This window comes from Chinchilla lanigera, unplaced genomic scaffold, assembly GCF_000276665.1.
Source record: "Chinchilla lanigera isolate Chin_1 unplaced genomic scaffold, ChiLan1.0 scaffold00004, whole genome shotgun sequence".
Lineage (NCBI taxonomy): Eukaryota > Metazoa > Chordata > Mammalia > Rodentia > Chinchillidae > Chinchilla > Chinchilla lanigera.
Window position 1 is genome coordinate 30,935,133 of NW_004955405.1, and position 20,596 is coordinate 30,955,728.

General features: G+C 42.8%; 1 protein-coding gene across 5 annotated transcripts in view; it reads left to right on the plus strand.

Moving 5' to 3' along the window:
* Plxnc1 (plexin C1) overlaps positions 1-20,596 on the plus strand; it is a gene marked incomplete at its 5' end in the record, with an annotated part of 138,671 nt that overhangs the window by 49,856 nt on the left and 68,219 nt on the right. For all 5 annotated transcript variants that reach the window (XM_013518393.1, XM_005374690.2, XM_013518395.1 and 2 more), the window contains 5 exon segments: positions 3,667-3,781; positions 11,872-12,019; positions 15,928-16,015; positions 18,211-18,313; positions 18,618-18,713. In XM_013518393.1, the coding sequence (XP_013373847.1) occupies positions 3,667-3,781; positions 11,872-12,019; positions 15,928-16,015; positions 18,211-18,313; positions 18,618-18,713 (550 nt within the window).

Here is a 20,596-nt window from a genome sequence, read left to right on the forward strand (position 1 = left end):
AAGCTCTGTAGCAAGGTTTATAGCCCATTAATAAGAATAGAACGCCTTGAATAGTTTCATATACTTGTTTCCCCATAATGGTGTTTTTCGCCTAAGGAAAACTGTTTGATTTTTTTCCTTTAACTTTTTGGTTTGGGTTTTTGGTTTCATTTTTGTTTTTCTTCAAGCAATCTCTTCTCTGCATTTGGGCAGATTCCATTTTTAAATTGGTAAATAAGCTTGTGTCTACTTATTGTCTTTTTCATGTGGGCATGACGCCTTAACTGGAACTAGAAAAATAAAATATTGAGGGAGATCTTCAGACTTAGATGGATCTTGCTGTGGTTAAAACGTGTCCCCCTGGGGGCTGGGGATCTAGCTCAGCGGCACAGCGCCTGCCTGGCAAGTGCAAGGTCGTGAGTTCAATTCCCAGTACCAGAAAAAAATTTAAAATTTTTTTAAAAAAGAAAAATAGAATGTGTCCCCCACAAAACATGTGTTGGAAACTTACTCCCCAGAGCCACTGTGTTGGAGGCAGGGAGGAGCTTAGCTGTTGGGGCTCCACCCTTGTGAATGAATTCATGGTGGCTCTAGGCTGGGCACTGGATTCCTCCACCTTCTGCCTTCTCTTGCTATCTGCCTTCCACCCTGAGCTGATCTGGTAAGAAGACCCTTGCCAGGTGCAGACCCCTCCACTGTGGACTTTCCAGCCTCCAGAACTGTAAGAAATGCATCTCCGTTCTTTCTAAATTACACAGTCTCAGGGATTCTGCAATTATAGCACAAAACAGACGAAGATGGATTCTCGGAGGATGAGGAGGCAAAAGTAACAGCAAAAGCAAAGAAAACAAATATCTCTCTGCCATTTTCTCCAGAGTACATCCTTACTACTCTGCATCCAATTTCCCTCCTGCCTGTGACCCCAGGACATTGACATGAAGCCAGTTAAGCAGTGGCCCAGCTGAGAGCGTCTCCCTCAGGACTCAGCCTCACCAAGAGGTGTGTCGGACAAGGAGATTTCCATGCCATTTGGGCAGTGGCTGAAGTGTTTATGCACCAAATCACATACAGAAGAATCAGAGGAATAGCATTCAAAGGGAATTATTTCAAAGTATCTGGTTTTGTTTACTAAAACGTGGGCGCTACAAGATCTGCTACCCCTTTCTTAAAGAATTTGAATGTGTGAGTAACTTGCTGTCATGAAGATTTTACAATCTGCAATATTTGAGAAGTAATAAGATACTGTTGTTGGTTGACCATCTGGTTATATATTCTTGGTGTCACAGTTTGCTTTTTATTTTTTAATTTATTTTCTACTCCTGAGAAGCAAGGACTGGGAATTTAGAAATTTCAAAGGCAGCCTTAAAAAAAAAAAAAAAAAAAAAAAAAAAAAAAAAAACAGTCCAAACAAGGAATTTATGTTTAGGTGGTTATCATGATTGGATTTTTGTTTTTATCCTACATAGAATAAGAAATGAAAGGTTCGTGTTTTAATTTTTTTTTCAAAAATAAACCAACCTCAACTCCTAATTTGATCCTCAGATTCAAACTTTTAGCTTATGTTAAAAATAGTCTCTTCCCCATAAGGAAGAGTCAGACATAAATCAAAACTCTGGAAAGAAAAACCACCAGTGGAAAGGACCTATAAGGAGTTCATATTTCCTGCATTCATTCAAAAATATTTATTGAAACCCAAGATTAGCATATCATGCTGAGAGACATAGGGATTTACTAAAGAAATATTAAAGATCTTCTCCCTTCCTTTGAGGAGCTTAGCGCTTTCTTGGGGAGAAATGACATAGACATATGAAACAGTTAAGTTGTAATTCAAGGCAGCATATGATTAAATAGCAAAATGTGTGGTTCTGACAAGAAACGCTATAGGAATTGAGAAAAAGGAGTGATAACTCAGTGGCACTAGTGCTTTCTGCCCACAAATTGGCAAATCGTAACTCTGTTTGTATGAAATATCTTGCACTTCTTTTTTTGGCAGCCTGAGGCCTTGACTCCCAGGCAGCATTAAGAGCCTACAAAAACATTTGTACTCCCGTCTCTCTAGAATTGGCTAAATTTTTTTTTTCTTATAGGCAGAGGAAGTGCCTTATACAAACCCAGAGCGCCTGGGAGAGGAAGGGAGTTTTTGACAGTCATGATCTGTTTCAGATACAAATAAGGAACCAGCCTAGTCATTTTCTCGAGGTTTGAATGCAGCAGTTCTTGTCCCTGTGTTGCAAACTCTCCCTGACATTGAGAGGCGGTTTAATTTGAACTTAATGTCCGTGACGGACGAGTGAGCCATCAAGGGTCAGATAAAGTTATGGCTTTGGAGAACCGCTGATGAAAATCCCTTTGGTTACGTTGTGGGAGAGGTGGAGGAGGGGGACACGAATGTGCTCCCTGGGAGTGGGGTTCCCCCAGTGGGTGACATGCTAAGCTCATCATGTTGGGGATGAGACTTAGTGAAACTCACTGACTTCCTGTTCTATATTTGCCGTGCTAAATTAGTGCAGAGCTCAAAGACCAAGCCGCAAGGCCTCAATTCTTAAGAATTAAAAAGAAAAAGAGAGAAGAGGAAGAAGAAGAAATAAAATCTTTTTGAAGTCAGATACACTATTTGGACCCATCTGCACCTCATTCCACTAGGGTCCCCCCAGGGACTTCCCACAGCTGAATGCGGTCACCGTTCAGTTGCTTTTCAATCTCATGATTCATGTGTTTACTGCAAACATACACTAATAAAAAAACAGACTCTCTGGCACTGGCTCTCCACCCCTTCATTTTAACCTTCCATCTTGGAGAAGTAAAGGTACCAGAGATGTTTTCTTCTGCCCTTAATGCTCTTCCGCAGAATGTCCACAGAGTGTTGGACCCTTGGAAGATAATGTGGTGCTAGTGTTCATTTTTCTCGCTGGGTTGGTGGCCCGTCTGATGAGACAAGGGTTCCCCTGTTACTGTGACCTGGAGTGACCGACACAACAAGCAAGCCAGTAGCCTCACCTCTCAGCTTCCGGGCACATGTTTATCAAAGTGATTCATCCTGGACACAACAAGACTTCTTCGGGGCATCCTCCCAGCTGGCTGACCTGGGACAGTGGCCCTGGAAATGTTTCCCCCTTATCTTTTGATAAAATTTTGTGTCTGTCTAAATAAATGTTCTGTAGCAGATGGTTATGGAGTATCTTATCAAATTCTTGGGCAGACTGTGCTCTTGAAATGTTCTCATGTAATCATGATACTGCAAAGCACAAAATAGTAGCTCTATTATTATTTTTTGAACACAAAACAAATGGCACAATAGGTTGATATTCTGGGAATAAATTGCAAACCTAAAATTTATACAATGTGTAAGTGCTTTCCTGGGCTGTTCTTTGATAGGTATTTCTACAAGGACACTCTTGACTTTAGAATCCATAAGAAGACTGGCTTAGGATGTATTTGGGGGCATCACCTTGAGAGATGGTTTAAGAGTCCAAGGTCAACACGTTCTCAACATTTGGTCCCTGCTCCGAGACGTGATGGGGGGGGGGATCTGTTTTCTTGCTGCTTTTCATGATTTTAGCATCATGTTCCTATTCTCATTCAAAATCAATAATCCACTGTATAAAGCATTTTGTACTGAAGCCAGGTTTGAGAAAGTTGTAACTAATGCGTGTGTGGGGCTGCTGTTTTGTTTTGCCCTTTTTTCAGGTGTACTTTTAAAGAAGATTGTGTAGAGTCAAAGCACTTTGAAAACTGGCTGGATATTTCATCTGGTGCTAAGGAGTGCCCTAAAATTCAGATAACTCGTAGCAGCAGAGATAAGGTAAGAGGAAAGATGCTAATATGTTTGTCTCCATGGTATTGCACAACTGATGGTAACCTCCTCCTGTGTGTAAAATATCTACAGCAATGAAATAAGCTTAGGTAGAGGAGTCCATTTGTTAGTGAATGGTGAATACTTGGCAGATTCTATCCGCTCTGTAAAGTGCTGGACCAAGTCACGCCACAGACCTGCCCTCCTGAAGGTAGTCATCTTGAGGAGCCAAAGATAATCCTCAGTATCTGAATTTAAACAAATGTAGCAAAAATACATCTTGATTTTAAAAATAGAGAAAAATAAGTACAGGTTTCTGGTCAACGAGATTCCTTAAATGTAGCTGGATTCATGCTTCCGTTTCCCCAATGTGTTTGGGCTTCTCTGAACAACTCTGGGGGCCTGGCTGCAAGCGATGTTGGTAAAGACGGAGAGATAACCAGTGGGGGGCAGGGACTGTTGTCAGTGGGGTCCCTTGGCCAGCCAGGGGGTCTGGGCTTTGGAAAAGAGAAAGGAAGCAATGAGCGTATTTGGGTGTATTCTGATGTCATACCGTCTCTGCCTTGTGGGAAAATGGAATTCCTCTCCGGCAATCTCAATGCTGTAGGAAGACTTTCCCTCTCTAATTATGGCTCTTGTGTTATGAATAATTGTACCGCGTCCCCGTCAGCAGCCAGTTGACCTGCCTGTTGAGCTCTCTGTGTTTTATTTGAATGCCACATTAACAAGGAAATGGGCCACTTTCCCTTTTCCCTTACACTTTGCCATTTCAGATAGCACGAAGCGTACCATTTAAGATGATTTAACATTTAATAATGGAGAGCCAGAACATTTAAAGAGTGATAAATAATAAAAGAATCAAGCTTTCAAGTCATAACTGATCAGAACCCATGGGTTTAAAGTTGCTTGGCTGTTGTCACTTTCTGTTGTCATGCTGCTGTTGGGGGGTGGACAGATTTTTCCAAAGTCTTCACGACAACCTCTGCCAGCACTGAGTCGGAGGGGACAGATTTGATGTCAACGATGCCCAGGAATCCATGCATAGGTATGGCCAAATTTTTATTTCTCTCATTAATACCGAGCTATTAATGAAGAATGATAGAAAAATTCCATGACCTTTGAATGTACTCAGGACTCGGAAGGGTGGTTAAGATTATGCAGGAATTTTTTTTTCAGTTGTCATTAAAAAAATGTAAGGGCAATGCTTTAGCTCAGCGGTAGTGGGAGGAAGTAGCTCATGAGTGCTATTTATGTAATTTGGTCACCTATGTATGGCCTCACTAGTATAAATTAATTACCATTTGTAGCTAGTCTAGAAAGTGCTTACCACCCAAACAGCCACTGGTGCTTTCTTCCCCACCCCAAGTCCCACAGTGGCTTTTGCTAATTCTCATAGGGTCTTCCCACACAGCCGCGCCCTCGCTAGTTCACCGCTCCTCTGAAAGCGGAGAGAAAATGTAGTAACAGCTAAACACATTCTTTGAAACAGACTTTGAACTGATTTTTTTTTTTTTTTTGGCAGTGCTGGGGATTGAACCCAGCGCCTCACACACGCTGACAAGTCCTCTACCGCTGAGCTATACCCCGAACCATAGACTGATTCTTTTAATAGTGTTGATAAGACATGCGACTCCATCACTTATCATATATTTCAAAATATTTCTTGCCTTCATGGACATCTGTGACTTGCCTGAAAGTCTCAGGTCCCTGGCCTACAGAGATGGGGACTACCTGTTATACACCAATGAACATTCTAGCACCTTTGTAGGTACAGAAAAACCTCCCTAGAATGCAGAGCTCTGTTCACCAGAAGCTTTGTTTCCATACATTAAACAACTGGAAAACCATATACGCCATCCTCACTGTGGGATCTATATTAAAAAGAAAGAGGGCTGGGCATGGTGGCGCACACCTATAATCCCAGCACTCGGGAAGCTGAGGGAGGAAGTAGCTCATAAGTGCTATTTATGTCATTTGGTGTTTGAGACCAAACCATTGCAAGTTTGAGACCAGTCTAGGCTACAAAGTGAGCTCAAGGCCAGCCTAAACTGCATAGCAAGACCCTGTCTCAAAAAGACAAAACAAAACAAAATAAATAAAAAGTAAGAGAGCAATTCCAGTTAGTCTAGAAAGGATGCCTCTCGGGTTCAGTTGAGTAAAAATAGCAAGATGCAGAAAATATATACAAAATATATACGCATGCATGTATCTATGTATATGGAGAGGTATATATTTGGTTAATGGAGCATGGAGAACTATAAGGGAGAATTTAGATGCAACTACAAGCATGAGCTCCCCTGCTCCTCCTGATAGTGACGGGGACAGAAGACAGGGACAAGCACAAAAAGAAGACAAAGGAAAGGCTCACCTACATAGACAAACAAACAAACAAAAAGGGCATGTGACGTGATCCCATGCTTGCCTTATGCATGTGTGCATAGCTATAAAGATTTTAACATTAAATAAAAATGGTTTACACTACTAAAAATATGGAAGATAATCAAATAAAAGTATTTCTCTTAAAACAACGTGGTAACTAAAAGGGGAGCTCCAGGAATATTCTTTTGCAAATCAGAACTAGAGCAAGATATTCCACCATCACCAACGTTATCAACATTATTTTGTTTCGTCTTTTTGAGACAAGGTCTCACTATGCAGTTCAGGCTGGCCTTAAGATCACTTTGTAGTCTAGGCTGGTCTCGAACTTGCAACAATCCTCCTGCCTCAGCTTCCTGAGTGCTGGGATTGCAGCGTGTGCCACCATGCCCAGCTAAACATTGCTCTTAAAGTTCTGTCCTTGGGGCTGGGGATTTAGCTCAGCGACACAGCGCCTGCCTGACAAGCACAAGGTCATGAGTTCAATTCCTGGTACTGGAAAAAAAAAACAACAAAAAATAAAAATAAAAGTAATAAAGCTCTGTCCAATACAATAAACAAGGATACAGATAATTACTGCAATGAAATGTAGAAAAAATTATTTGCTAATCTTAAGTGGTCATATATCTGTAAATATAAACATATTAGCTTTAAAACTATTCTAGGAGTTGGATTATAGCTCAGTACATTTTAAAAAAGGAACACACTCCCTAACATCCCAAAAATTAAAAAATAAGAACAAAACTATTCAAACGAATAAATTTAAATGAATGCTAAATGTTCAAAGAATGCTCAAATATCAATAGCCATATTATGTGTTAGGTAAAACAAACTTTTAACTTCAATTCATAGAAAATCCCATTCATGAAAACAACAGAAATAAATATTCAGGCATAAAGTTAAAAAATATTGCATACACCTTATATTTAAAACTCATTCTTAGTAGGAGACACATATTGGAGACCCAGAAATAGTGATTTTGAGTTTGGCAACAGCTTATCTGAAGCCATTATATCTGATGAAAATCAGCAAAATAGTAGATCATAATAATAGAAGCTCTTTGTAATTCATTATAGTGGAAACTTATCAATTAAAAGCATAAGCATAAATAAAAATAGACACAAAATATATGAAGATTTCCTTGGAAGATTTTAAAAACATCTTGAATATATCCAGATATGTTTCATATTTCTTGTGGAATGATGTCATAAGAATATCACTTTTCCCCACTTTATTTTTCTAGATTTTGGGTAATCACAGTGAAATTTGAGTGGGCAATTTCTTAAAATTAATGTAACATTCATCTGGAATAATATAAACTAGCAGAGAGTACCCAAGATATATTTTGAAAAAAAAAAAAAAAAAGTTTATTTAGGCAAAACCACTCTCATTAGATTGTGAACATATATAATGTACATATATATATACTGTATGTATAGATAGTATAGTATGTGTATGTTATTAATGTGTACATTAGTAATAGTCCATCCATTCTCTGATTTGAAAATAAGGATATAGCGAGGCATGGTGGCACATGCCTGTAATCTCAGCACTCAGGAGGCTAAGGCAGAAGGATTACTGTGAGTTTGATGCCACCTTGGGCTACACAGTGAGTTCAGGGCCAGCCTGCCCTACATGATGAGACCCTATCTCCAAAAGAAAAGAACATAGTAATTTAGATTCATAGAATAAGCTCAGAAATAAGTGTGAAAAATATTTAAGATCAGATATTATAAAATAAAAGGAAACAAAAGAATTATTTAATGGCTTACATTAGGGAAATATAGTTTAATTCATGTTTTACATTAAATAAGAAGTCAAATTTAGGCCAATTAAAAAATATATGTAAAAAAATATATATAAAAAGGTAATTCACAGAATAGAATTGAACATCAGATAACTTAAAAGTATGGTAATTTTCTTAGCTCTGAAGTGGCATAGTATCTGATAACCAAAGAAAAATATTTATAGACTTGATTCCCAATTTTTAAAAACTGTACATGGAAAAATAAGAGTTAACTAAAGCACACACTCTAGGAAAACACTCACCAGACAGAACATTAATTACCAGATAATACAGCTGGGAAAAGAAAAAAGAAAAAAATCAAGATACCAAAAAGTAAATGGGCAGAAGCATATATTTTCACAAGAGGAGATTCAGCAAAGTAAGTATAAATATGGAAATACGTTCAACCTCGCTAGTTATGAAATAAATACAAATTAAAGCAATAATAAGTTATGTTAACACCCAGTATTGGTGATGCCAATTAGCACAACCTTTTTGGAAAGCAATTTGGCAGTACATTTCAAAACTCATAAATATATTCATTCTCTTTGAAGCACTAATTCCAAGCATAGAATCCTAAGGAAGGAGCTCAAAAGAAGCAAAAACACTAAGCATGCAGATGCTGTTGCAACTGCAGTTAAACCTGGAAACAACCAAATTGTTCAGCATTAGGGAGAATGGTTAAGTACAGCATGGCACTTACAGGTCAGCTTGATAGAATTTTAGGTAGCAAGAGGTGCTCTGGCTCTATCGTCACTTTCTGATAACAGACACGCGAATGGTTTCCCATTCCCACTGACCTGCTATGTCTTCATTCTCTCTTTATCTGCTTTATTTCAAGAAAAAGCCCTCAAGCTGGGTGGGGTGGCACACAGCTGTAGTCCCCATCGCTCAAGAAGCTGAGGCAGGAGGACCACAAGTTCAAGGCCAACCTGGGCAACTCAGTGAGACCCAGTCTCAAAATTAAAAACAAAAAAGCAAAGAAATAAAAGGCTGGGGAGGTAGCTCAGTGGTAGGTCACTTGCCTGCCATGCTTAAGCTCCCACGTTCAACTTCCAGCAAAACACACACACACACACACACACACACACAGAGAGAGAGAGAACCATTACCTTGGTAAGGATTTTGATGTTGGGTTTATTAAGCCAAAGCTTCAGCTTTTAAACCATACTCACCTGCCACCCAAAGTCATACCAAACAACACCTCCAACTCCACAACTCCTCTCTCCTTCCCCCAAACCTGAAAAAAATATGCCGTCTCCCATTTCCAGATCAATTCTAGCTGGCTCTGCCCTACTGTCCCTCTGAATCCGTCCTTGCTAAGGTCACCAGCTGAACTCCATGTAGCTATTCCAGCTGACACTGAGAAGTTCTCATCCCGCCTGGTTGATTGGCAGCACCCTTGAAACCTGCTCTTCCACTGCCTCCCCTGACACAACCTCTGCACCCTGTCCTCCTCCGCGTGCTGCACCTCCCTTGCTGCTTCCTGCTCTGCCTGACTCTGCCTCCATGCTTTGTCCATAGACACACCTATCCACTCCCCTGGCCTTACACATCATCCGTGTGTTCATAACTCCTTTGCGTCCAGCCAGATTGTTGCCCTGAGCTCCAGGCCCATGTCTAACTTGACATATTTTCTCGATCACACAAATATCTAGAACTAAATGCACTCAGAAAAAAAAACCTTGATCTTCCACTTCAGGTCTGCATCTCTCTCCTTGTGTCCTGTCTCAGAATACGGCACCTTTGGTACATGCTCGCATCCACTTGCTCACCAGAATGCTCCCCGTCCACATCCCCACTTCCAGCCCTGCGCATGCTCTCTCCAGTGGGTTCATTGGATCCATCCAGGTCTTTCCATCTGTACTGCCCCATCCTGGCTGAGGTTCCTGACATCTCTTGATGGTCTCTTGCTGCCACGTGGGCCTCTGGTTCTGATCTAGTGGCCTGTGTATCCTTCTAGACTGTAATCTCTCTGAGGGCCAAAGCTGTACTTGCTTGATTTCACTGATCATTCACTTCCTTGTGCAGCACTTGGCCCGTGTTAAGAGCATGTTTATTATTTATGGAATACAGAAATGGAATGATTACAGTTATGTAAAACTGTGTGAGAACTGGAAGGAAATGAGAAAAAAATTAAGGGTTGGAGAAAGTAAGATTTTAGAAAACTTTCTGATACACTAATTACAATGTCTGCGGAAGGAAAGATGTAGAGGTAAATGCGATAGTACGGACTCAGGAGCTAAGCTGTGTTGAAGATGTCGATGTGGACCAGTGCTCAGCTGCCTGTTGAAGATGGGCTAGCGGGAGTGGTGTGGGGTTTGTTCCCAGGTTTAAGTCTCCTAGGGACTTCATCCTGGCTGACGTTGTTCTGAAAGAACTCGCCTTCTCCCTCAGAAACAGAAATTTTTAAAAATGGAAAGATGGAGTGAGTCCCCAGGGCTAGAATAGACCTCAGAAGTTTTTTAGAAGGCCAGGTGCCCCACAGAAAATCAAGGTAGAGGTCCCACGCTGTTCGCCGCAGTGACAGGGTTGCTTCCCTCCTGCACCCTGAGTTTCCTCATCCTCGGCCCTTTCCGGCACCTGCTGCCAGACGCCTCCACGGCTGACATATTAACCCTTTTACTTTTCCTTCTCAATGGGAGAACTGACTGCTTTGTTCTTTTAAATCATTCATTTAAGAAAAGTTGCTTGATGACTTTAAACTTTCAAGAATTTTCCTCTTTGTGTCCCAGGTACGCATTCACACCAGCACATGCACACACGCATGCCTGCAGCATGTACGTGTACACATGCACAAGCCTCCACGACAAGTCATGAGTTTGGTCACAAAGCAAACTTTAATTTTAAAAGTAGAGTCACACGACCTTCTTTATTATCTAATAATGTTCGCAGTAAGTAATAAAGAGATGGCAAATGTATCTCAACACCTGAATGATTAAGACACATACCCTCTTAAATGAATCCTGGATCAAAGAGAAACATGTAGAAATAAAAGCATGTGTTTGGATGAAAATACGTAATATCAGAAAAACATAAATTTTCCTACCGTGAGTGCAGATATATAGTATAATTCCCATTAGACTCACAGTCTCCACATCCCCTTGGATAAAATGATTTTAAAGCTCAGATGGCTGAATATTGTCTAGGAAATCCTAAGAAAATGATGAAAATAAAGATAAATAAGCAAAGATTTTCCCTATTTAAAGCCATAGTAGTAGAAATTTGATGACATTGGAACAGAAGTAAATCAATAGATTTTTGGAATAGAGCAATTTAGAAATGGATTCCAAATATATGGTAATTTCATATATGACAAAAGTGATTATATCAGTTCAGTGGGAAAATGAGTGGTTGGGATTTTTTTTTCTTTTTTTTTTAAGTAAATGGTTATGATATATCTGATTAACCATCTGGTAAAAATAAAATTGGACTCTCATTTCACAATATATATAGAAATAAATTCCAGATGGATTAAAGATATAAGCTTAAAAAAACAATTGGAACAGTTTTATACATGTCTGAAAGCTGGAGTTTTGAAAGCACTTTATAGCCAAGACAAGAAAACCTGGATTTGATTACATAAAAACACACTGTGAAAGGGCAAGAGCTTCTACAAACAAAAGTTATAAGACAAACAGTAGATTAGGAGAAAATATATGTCAGAAATATGACAGATAAGGATTAATATCTACACTATGCAGAGCGCTCTTAAAACTGATAAGAAAAATACACAGCAGAAATACAGTTGAAGAGCAGGAATACGGGATTCACAAAGGAGCAAATCTAACAGCCAGTAGAACACCGGTGTATTCACCTCAGCTCTTCTGAGAGCTGCTTCCTGCGGCAGGTCAAAGGTGAGTCACGTAAGGCTGCGAGATGAACAGCGATGGTGTAGAGACAGTCATTTGTTCCCTGTGTCTCCTTCCCCTCACAGACCACAGTGACTATGGTGGGACACTTCTCTTCAAAGCCCTCGGAGTGCTGGGTGAAGAACATGGACACTGGCAAGGTGCTCTGCCAGGAGAAAAGTCGGGAAAACAAGGCCTGCGCCTGCATCCTCCTCACCAGGCCAAGCTACCGAGGTGTGTGGACTCCTCACGTTTCATTGTAAAGCCAGGAAAGCAAGAGAATCTGCTGCATTCAGATTGCCTGGGAAACCAAGTTAAATAACAGGGAATCTGCCTTTCCTCTGCTGTCCTCACTTCCCGCCCGCGGGGTCCCGCCTGGGTCTTCATCTCACCTCCACCTTATTTGTTGGCGCTGGGATGAGACCCTGGAGAGTAACAGAGGGGGATGCGTGGCTAGGAGAGTGCAGGAAGGCCAGGCACCACAGAGCTGACTCCACCCGAATGGCTTGGACATCTCAGAGATCTGAAAACCAGGAAGCATCCTAGGTGAGATGAGAACACATTGCCACCAGTGTCCTATCAGCCTAAGCCCATTCACTCATACAGGAAGTATGTACCGAACATTTACTGTGTGTAAGACATTAAGCTAGGTGTTAGGGATACAGAGACAACAAGGATGGAGCTGGCCCTTGCTAAGAGTATTTAGGACCTTTCAGGGCGGAGAGGAATAAGTGACTCGGTACAATGCCGTGTGTAAATGAAGGGAACCTAGAGCATTGGGAAAGCACATGGAAAAGGACCAGGCTGGACATGAGCGTGGGAGGGGTAACAAGGAAGTGATACCAGTCTAAATAAGACTGGAGGATGAGCGGATCTGAGTCAGACAAAGGCAAGAGGGAAGAGTCTTCCAGGCAGAGAGTAACTTGTGAGATGGCAAGAAGGAAAGAAAAAAGCTTTGTTGGAAGAACCCGAGGAGGTTCTATACAGGAAAGGCAACAGGGGAGGGGCAGGTGGAAGACATCAGCCAAGGGACCCCACAAGGCCTGTGACCCTTGGACTCCATCCTGAGGCTGTGATGAGACACTGAAAGGTCTAAGCTGGTGGCGGCACGGTCAGACCTAGCCTGTGGAAATGTGCAGCTGTGTATTATCTCCTTTGGAATGTGAGCGCCACAGAGGCAGGGCTTTGGAAAGACATCTTCAATGCTGTGCTTAGCAGACCATCTGGCCCCAGATAGCCTTTTACAGTCAATCAGTTTTTGATGCATGCATGAATGAATGAATGAATGAATGGCTATAGGTGGAGAATGGCCCAGAAGAGGGGAAGGCAGGAAGAGTGTGTTCCGGAAGATCAGCTAACAAGGAAACTACTGCAGGGATCCAAGTGGGAGAGTGTGAGAGCTGGAGTACCCGCATGGGATTGTCAAGAAGCAGATGGGTGCAAGAGATCGTTAGGAGGCTAGTGGGGGATTTGTGAGTTTCTCAGGTGAGAAAGTAGAGTTAGGTCCGTGGTAGAGTCTTCCTAGTATGGGTCATGGTCAGTGGAGGTGAGGCAGTCGTGTGGTGAGAACTAGAGCCACCCAGTGTCTTAGTCCACTGGGGCTGCCATAACAAGGTACTGAGACTGGGTGATCTATAGACGCTAACACTGACTGCTTACCATTTGGGAGGCCGGGAACCCAACATCCAGGCGTCAGCAGATTCAGTGTCTGGTGCGGGCTCACTGTCTGCTTCAGGAGGGAACAGAAAAGCAAGGACGGTCCCTCCAGCTCCTTTTATGAGGACACTAACCCATTCACGAGGATGGAGTCCTCAGGATTTAATCACTTCCTGAAGGCCTCACCTCATACTGCTATCACATTGGAGATTAGGTCCCGACATACGAATTCTGAGGAGACACCAGCTTTCAGACTCAGTTGATACTTTACTCCCCAAAAGAGAATTTAATGCAGCAGTTCAGAGACCCTAGCTTGCAAGTGGGTCTCAGTCCCTGGGCTCGCGGTGGCCATGTACATGTGAATTCCTTGGAAAATCGCATCAGTTTTCCACTTTTCCTTCCTTATAGAGCCTCTGTGAGGCACCTCTGGTTAACTTTGGAAGTTAAAATGCAGACCTCGCTCCCCCATAGAGTACGCTTCTGGATCATCTGAGAGTGACTTGTGAAGCGGATGGGTTGCTCTTAGGGCCTCCATCAGTTGCGTCCACCTTTCACCTGCCCTTCTCCGAGTTCCTTGCCTATCCTTAGGCAGGGAAATGAATGCACTTCCTGACGCATGTGCTCAGCTAGTCCGAGGCCACTGCCAGAGCTTTATCCACGGCCTCCTTGGAGAGGCCTCACTTCTTTCACCAAAGCTTGTTTTCCCTCTGCTTTGCAACAGTGGGGAAAGACACCTCTTCCACGCATCACTGGACACTTGCTGATTGTGTAGGAATGCGTTTCCCCTGGGAGTCTCGCCATGCTTGGTGTCCATATACACACTCCACTAGCATTTGTCAAGTTCTGTTCAAATGCTCTCGCCAAGCGGTTGGTGGGGCCGGGGCTCCTTATCATTTCGCAGAAGCCCACTTCGTGTGAGCAGAACGCTATGTGGAATTCCGGCCATCAGACTGAATCTTATTGCTGTACAGAAGTACCTGATATGGTTCTTAGACTCTGAAATCCACACACCAATACAATTTCAGTAAAAAAATTAAAAGAGTAGGGTGAGATAGTGCATGCCTGCAATTCCAGCGCTGTGTGAGCCTGAGAATGGTGAATTTGAGCCCAGCCTGGGCAACTTAGTGACTGAAAAATTTTTTCAGTCACTAAAAAAAATTTTTTTAAAGGGCTGGGGATGCAGTCCAGTGTAGAGGGTCTGGGTTCAAATCCTAGTACCACAAGAAAGAAGGAAATAAAGAGGAGAGAGAAGGGAAGGGAAGGAAAGGAAGAAAAGAAAGAAAAGGATGGGAAGGAAAGGAGGGGGAAAGAGCAAGCAAGCAAGAAAGAAACAAAAGGAGGGAGGGACAAAATAAACACTGACAGAATGAGGCCAACTTGTTATTTTGTCAAGACTTTGATTTAAAAATTACCACCTACTATTCCCATTAATTTATAGAAAGAAAAATATTACTACTTCTTTCTTAATACTGGTCCCTGGACAGCATAGGATTTGATTTTTTTTGTTGTTGTTGTTACTGGGAATTGAACTCAGGCCCTTGCATTTGCCAGGCAGGCACTTGTGCCTCTGAGCTATATTCCCAGCCTGGATGGCACAGGATTTGAAAGATAGGACTGTGGGCCACAGCGCAGGAACCTGGCTCTTCATGATTGTTCTTGCAGGCAGCGTTGCGGCCCACCAATCCCCAGACCCACCCCAGACCCCAGGTCTGTGCCCACACCACACTCAGAACATGTCGCAGCACAGCCCTGGAATCTACATTTTCGTAAATTTCTCAAATGATTTGGGTAGACATGTAGATTTGGAAATCACTGCCTCAGGTGGAGTATCATTGTTTAAGGAGATATGGGAAACATTACATTTCTCTGATGCTGATTGAGCACTTTGCATCCTTACTTTATTCTTTTGGGGCTTCCTAACCAACGGGTAGGTTTTCAAAGACAAACAAGAAAGCCCTCATCCTGGATTTGACAACAGCTTCCTCCAAGAAAATCATGGATTTCTGCTCCAGGGAACCACACTTTAGAGTTTGTTAGGGAAATATTTACAAAGTGTGGATTTTTCCAAAGGTGCAGGATTTCCTTTCTAGCGTGCTGGTTTTCATATCTTAGGCACTTCTTGCTCGGTGGCTTGTTTTATTCTTATGTCTTGGCCAATTACAAGCTGAGATAGTGATCCCAGGGAGAGTATGAGATGTAAATGGGCTGTAAAATGGCTTTTCCTAGTGATTGTTCGCGGGAGCCTTGCAGCTGGAGTCAGGCTCAGTCTGTTTGGAGGCCTGCGCACTGCTCAGCGGCTGCCTGGCGCGAGTGGCCCGTGGGGAAGGAGCCACATACTGACTGAAATGCCGGCGAACAGCTGGCACACGCGTGCCCTCTATGTAGAAACAGTGAAAATATGCATTTATGTTCTTTGTGCATTTCCAGCTACCCTTGACTGTGGCAGGAATCCGCAGTCAGTGACTTCGCCCCTTTCTCTCTTCCAGATGTCCTGCTTGTCAACGTGACGTTCTCCTTCAGCTTTACGCATTTGTCAGAAAGATTCAACTTTACCAACTGCTCATCATTAAGAGAGTAAGGCTTTTTGTGAAATTTAAATATTCTCCCATTGGTTTTCATTTATTTGCCTGACTCCTCAGTTTCCTAAAGAATTCTTTTGGTGGAATTCAGCTTTCCCTAAGTGTCTGTTGGGGCGTGGCCTGCGGGAGCAGAGAGAGACCCTGGGCCAATCACAAGTGACTCGGGGCCACCAAAGAGAGAGAGAGTGCGCCTTGAGTGCTGTCAGCCAGAAGTGTACTTCCCCGGGGCCCAGAGAGACATGAAGTGAGGACAGAAGAAGGGACACTACAGATGCCCCCAGATCAGAGTGGCATTGGGAACAAGGAGGCCTGACCCTACAAGTCAGAAAATAGACTCCAGGGCACAAGATGAAGTCTTCTTTGCCAAAAGAATCTGTTCATTGTGCTCTCTTTGATTGGTTGATTGATTAATGGATTAATTGATTTTTGTGATGCTAGGGGTGGAACCCAAGGGCCGTGCGCCTGCTAGGTAAGCACTCCGCCAGTGAGCCACACCCAAATCCGCTGTTCTCTCCTTACCCTCCTTACCCCTACGAGTGGGTACCTCTAGATTAGGGCCACACCCCAGTCCTGGCTTCTAAAGCACAGAGAAGACAGGAAATACTTCTCAGAGGCCTGACCTTCCGCTTGGAAGGGCACCCTGATTGCCCCATGGGAACAGGAAGCCGTGTTATTAGCAATTCACTCTGCTGCCATGACCAACCCTGTAAGCACCGAACATGAGCTTCTTTCAGCCCGGCTTGGGAGCCGGTTTCTACTGAGAAAGGGAATTCAGACGTGAGACTGAGGTAGAGAGAGGCCTTGGAACTCCTCTGTCCCCCAGGGGCACGCTGAAAGGGAACAGCACAAGGCTGGGGTCAGTGATTTCTAAGAAATAGAATGAATTAGGAAAGAAAAGTACAAATCTTGATACAGAAAGCCTCAGAAGTCCAGAAAATAGGAAGAGGGGTGGGAGGTAATTAAATAGAATTTCATAGCTCAAAGAGAGTTTTTGAAAAATGTAACTCCCCTGGTCGGCAGTTTTAGAGGCCAGATGAAAGGGAGCCACTTGCCCTGGGTCACACCACTGGGAAACTAAGGCTCAGACCTCAGTCCCCCGGCGGGTACGCACTCTCCAAGGGAGCTGCTTCCTGTTAGCAAAGCTCTCCGTATAGTAATCCTGCCCGAGGGACAGGAGAAGCACAAATCACAAATCTGTTCCTCACTCCAGGGGCGTCTGTGTTTCCACTCCCCATGGAATCCGCAGCTTTTTGAGGTCAGGATCTCGGGATGCTTCAGCAGCCCTTGGAAAATACATCAGGTGCAGTCTGGGTCCGTTACCTGGCACAGGTCGGCCTTGCTGTCCTGTGCGGGGCCTTCCCCTGGCCTCGACTGGCCACATTTCCAGACCACCCTAGTTTTTCTTCTATCATGTCTTCTTTAACGCAGCTATTCTAATGCAAGCTTTTCAAGTCCTCCACGGTCTCCCATGCATGGTAGATTATTTGATCGGTGGACACATTTCTTCCTTAATTTGATTTTAAAGCAAACACAAGTGCCTCATTTCCTCTGTCTGCCAGATAGCACTTTGTGTCTCCCGTTTTCCAGGCAGTTGGCAGAGTTGGCTGCTCCAGTGATCAGGACTGGCTGATCTGGTAGGGAGGTAGCAGCAGAGAGAGAGGTAGCAGCAGAGAGAGAGTGCTCTGTCCCCACAAGCACTTACCTGAGCGTGTCAAATAGCAGAACTGAATTCAGAAACAGATTCAGTGAGTTTGTGTCATCTACAGACCAGCAGGGGACCCCAGCTTCACGTTTCCATGGCAATACGCCTGCAGGTGAGATGCTGGTCCGGCAACCCCAGTGGCACAGGACACAAAGTTATACTCCATGCCCCGCCTCAAAGCGCTGTCTTCTTTCCGCTGTTCTTCCCAGTGCACCCAGGGACTGTTTTTAAAATTCTTGCAGCCTGGCATGGTGGCGCACACCTGTAATCCCAGTACTCGGGAGGCTGAGGCAGGAGGATCGTTGGGAGTTCAAGGCCAGCCTGGGTTATGTAGTGAGTTCAAGCCCTGCCTGAACTACACAGTGAGACCCTGTCTCAAAAAAATAAAGTTCTTTTAAGTACTTGCACTCTGCATGACAGAGAGAAATTCTAGGATAGGAATAGTTCCCTAAAGATGTGGGAATTAAGTTGATTTTCCGTGTTCCCAGGTGCTCAATATGCATTGGAACTGGCTGTGCTTGGTGTAAACGGGACAGAAAGTGTATCCATCCCTTCACATTTTGTGATCCTTCTGATTATGAGAGAAACCAGGTAAAGTGACATTTTTGCTGTTACAAAGTTTAACCAAAAATAAATGTTTGTGTCCACTCCGCCTTCTTTTTTTTGTTTTGTTTTGTTTTGTTTTGTTTTGTTTTGTTGAGACAGGGTCTCACTTTGTAGTTCAGGCTCACCCTGAACTCTGTGTGTAGTCCAGGCTGGCCTTGAACTCACAGTGACCCCCCTGCCTCAGGCTCCCAAGGGCTGGGATTACAGGCGTGCACCACCACCTTTTGTGTTTGTTTCACACTTTGAATTTCCCACCGACTTGGAGTTAAAGAGATGTTCTCTGTTGCAGGAATTCTGTCACGTGGCTGTGGAGAAGCCATCCAAGACCTCCGGAGGAGGAAGATTCAAGGACACGAAAAGTAACAGAACCAGCCTGGGTCTACAGGTCCGACCCTGTCTTTGTGTTGATAATGAAAAAATGCCTTTTTGATGACAGTGACAACTGCTGCTACTTTGGGTTCCTTTTAAAAATTCTCTATTTTACTTACTGCCAAAATTCCCTTTTATTCCCCGTTGGTTTTTAACCAAGTTTCACTTAATTGGCTCAATATATCAAAGGCTCACACTCACTTACAGAAATTAAAACTCTGTAATTATGAAAAATGATGTTGTTCCATAGGACCAGAATTGTAAAGGTGACTTTGGGACTTACTTGAGGAACGTCGGGGGAAGTGGAGCCCTCCGCATTCGGGGACTTCAATTTGAACCAAATGCCATGATAGCCGTTCTGGGGTTATGTGTGTGGCCAGGCGTTTATGGAAAGCGTACAAACTAACCTGAATCAAGCTGTGGGTTTTGTCTTGTTGTTTTCCTTTGTAGATAAGATCAACCCAGGAGTTGATGCTAAGACAGAGTTGTTAAGAAATGTATATTTCTCTTTCCTTTTCAAAAGTGGTGCTTTTTCATAAAATTTGGTTGGGAATTTCTCTTTATTTTCTTCCTAATCACCAAACTCAACATGTGTGTCATGTTTGCAAAGGGGGCTGTTTAAACATTTCTGGAGGAACATATGTGGCTCCGTTCAGAGCACAACTAGGTGCTGGCTTCACTCAGTGAGCGAAAGTTCTTGTGTATCTATAAGTGGTGAAAAACAAGCAAAAAGAAGACAAGTTCCTGCTCTCATTAACCTTGAAGTCTGGCAGCATCAGGCGAATTAAAAACAACAGCATTAAAAGCACCCAAAAGAGGCTCCGTTTTCTATTTCATGACTAATTTGTGGCTTTGACTTAGCCATTTTCAGCTATTTAAGGTCAAGTGCCAATATAAATAAGTAGCACATTTTTAATCATTACTGAAAAGTTGATAGTAACTTTAGGTGAATTAAGTAACAGGCAGAGGGAATGTGAATTCAAATGGATTATGCAGTTAATTAAAGCATTAGAAAAGCTTGGTGTGCCAATATCTCTGGACTTTGAAAGTCTTTGAGGTTTAATTAAATGATGGGCTACTTTTCTCTTCCCCTTGGTTTGTGAAACTAAGAAGTAGTGACAGGGATGTGGATCAAGGAGACAGTGGCTTTTTTCTTTTAATTAAACTTTGTTGTTATTTTTAGTTTGGGGAAAATGCACAAAGCATTTACTATATTTACTGTTTTTAAGCAGGTAGTTCAGCACTGCTAATTACAGTCACAGAGCTGTGCAACCAACCTGCAGCACACTCCACATCCTGCGAAACTGAAACTGTACTCACTAAATAACTCTTCATCCTTCTTGCCCCCAGCCTCTGGTAACTGCCATTCTATTTTCTGTCTTTATGAATTTCACTACTAAGTGTACCTCAAGTACGTAGAATCAGTGGTCATCTTTTTGTGACTGCCTTATTGTGCATAACATAATGTCCCCAAGGCTCGCCTGTGTTGTAGCATGGGTCAGAATTCCCTTCCCTTATTAAGGCTGAACAGTGTTCCAATATAAGCATATGCTACATTTTGTTTATTCATTCATCCATCCGTGGATGCGTGGATTGCTTCCCTGTTTTAGCTCCCATGAATAATGCTCATATGACCATGGTTGTACAACTATCTCTTCAAGATGCTCCTTTCAATTCTTTTGGCTTTAAACCCAATGTAAGTTGCTGGATCATATTATAATTTTATTTATTTGTTTGTTTGTTTGTTTGAGACTGGGTATTACTAGGTAATACAGGCTGGCTTTGAATTCACTTTGCCCCCGTGTCACCCAGGCTGACCTCAAACTCACATCAGTCCTCCTGTCTCAGCCTCCAGAGTGCTGGGTTTACAGACATTGCACAACTTTGTTCTTTCTGCAG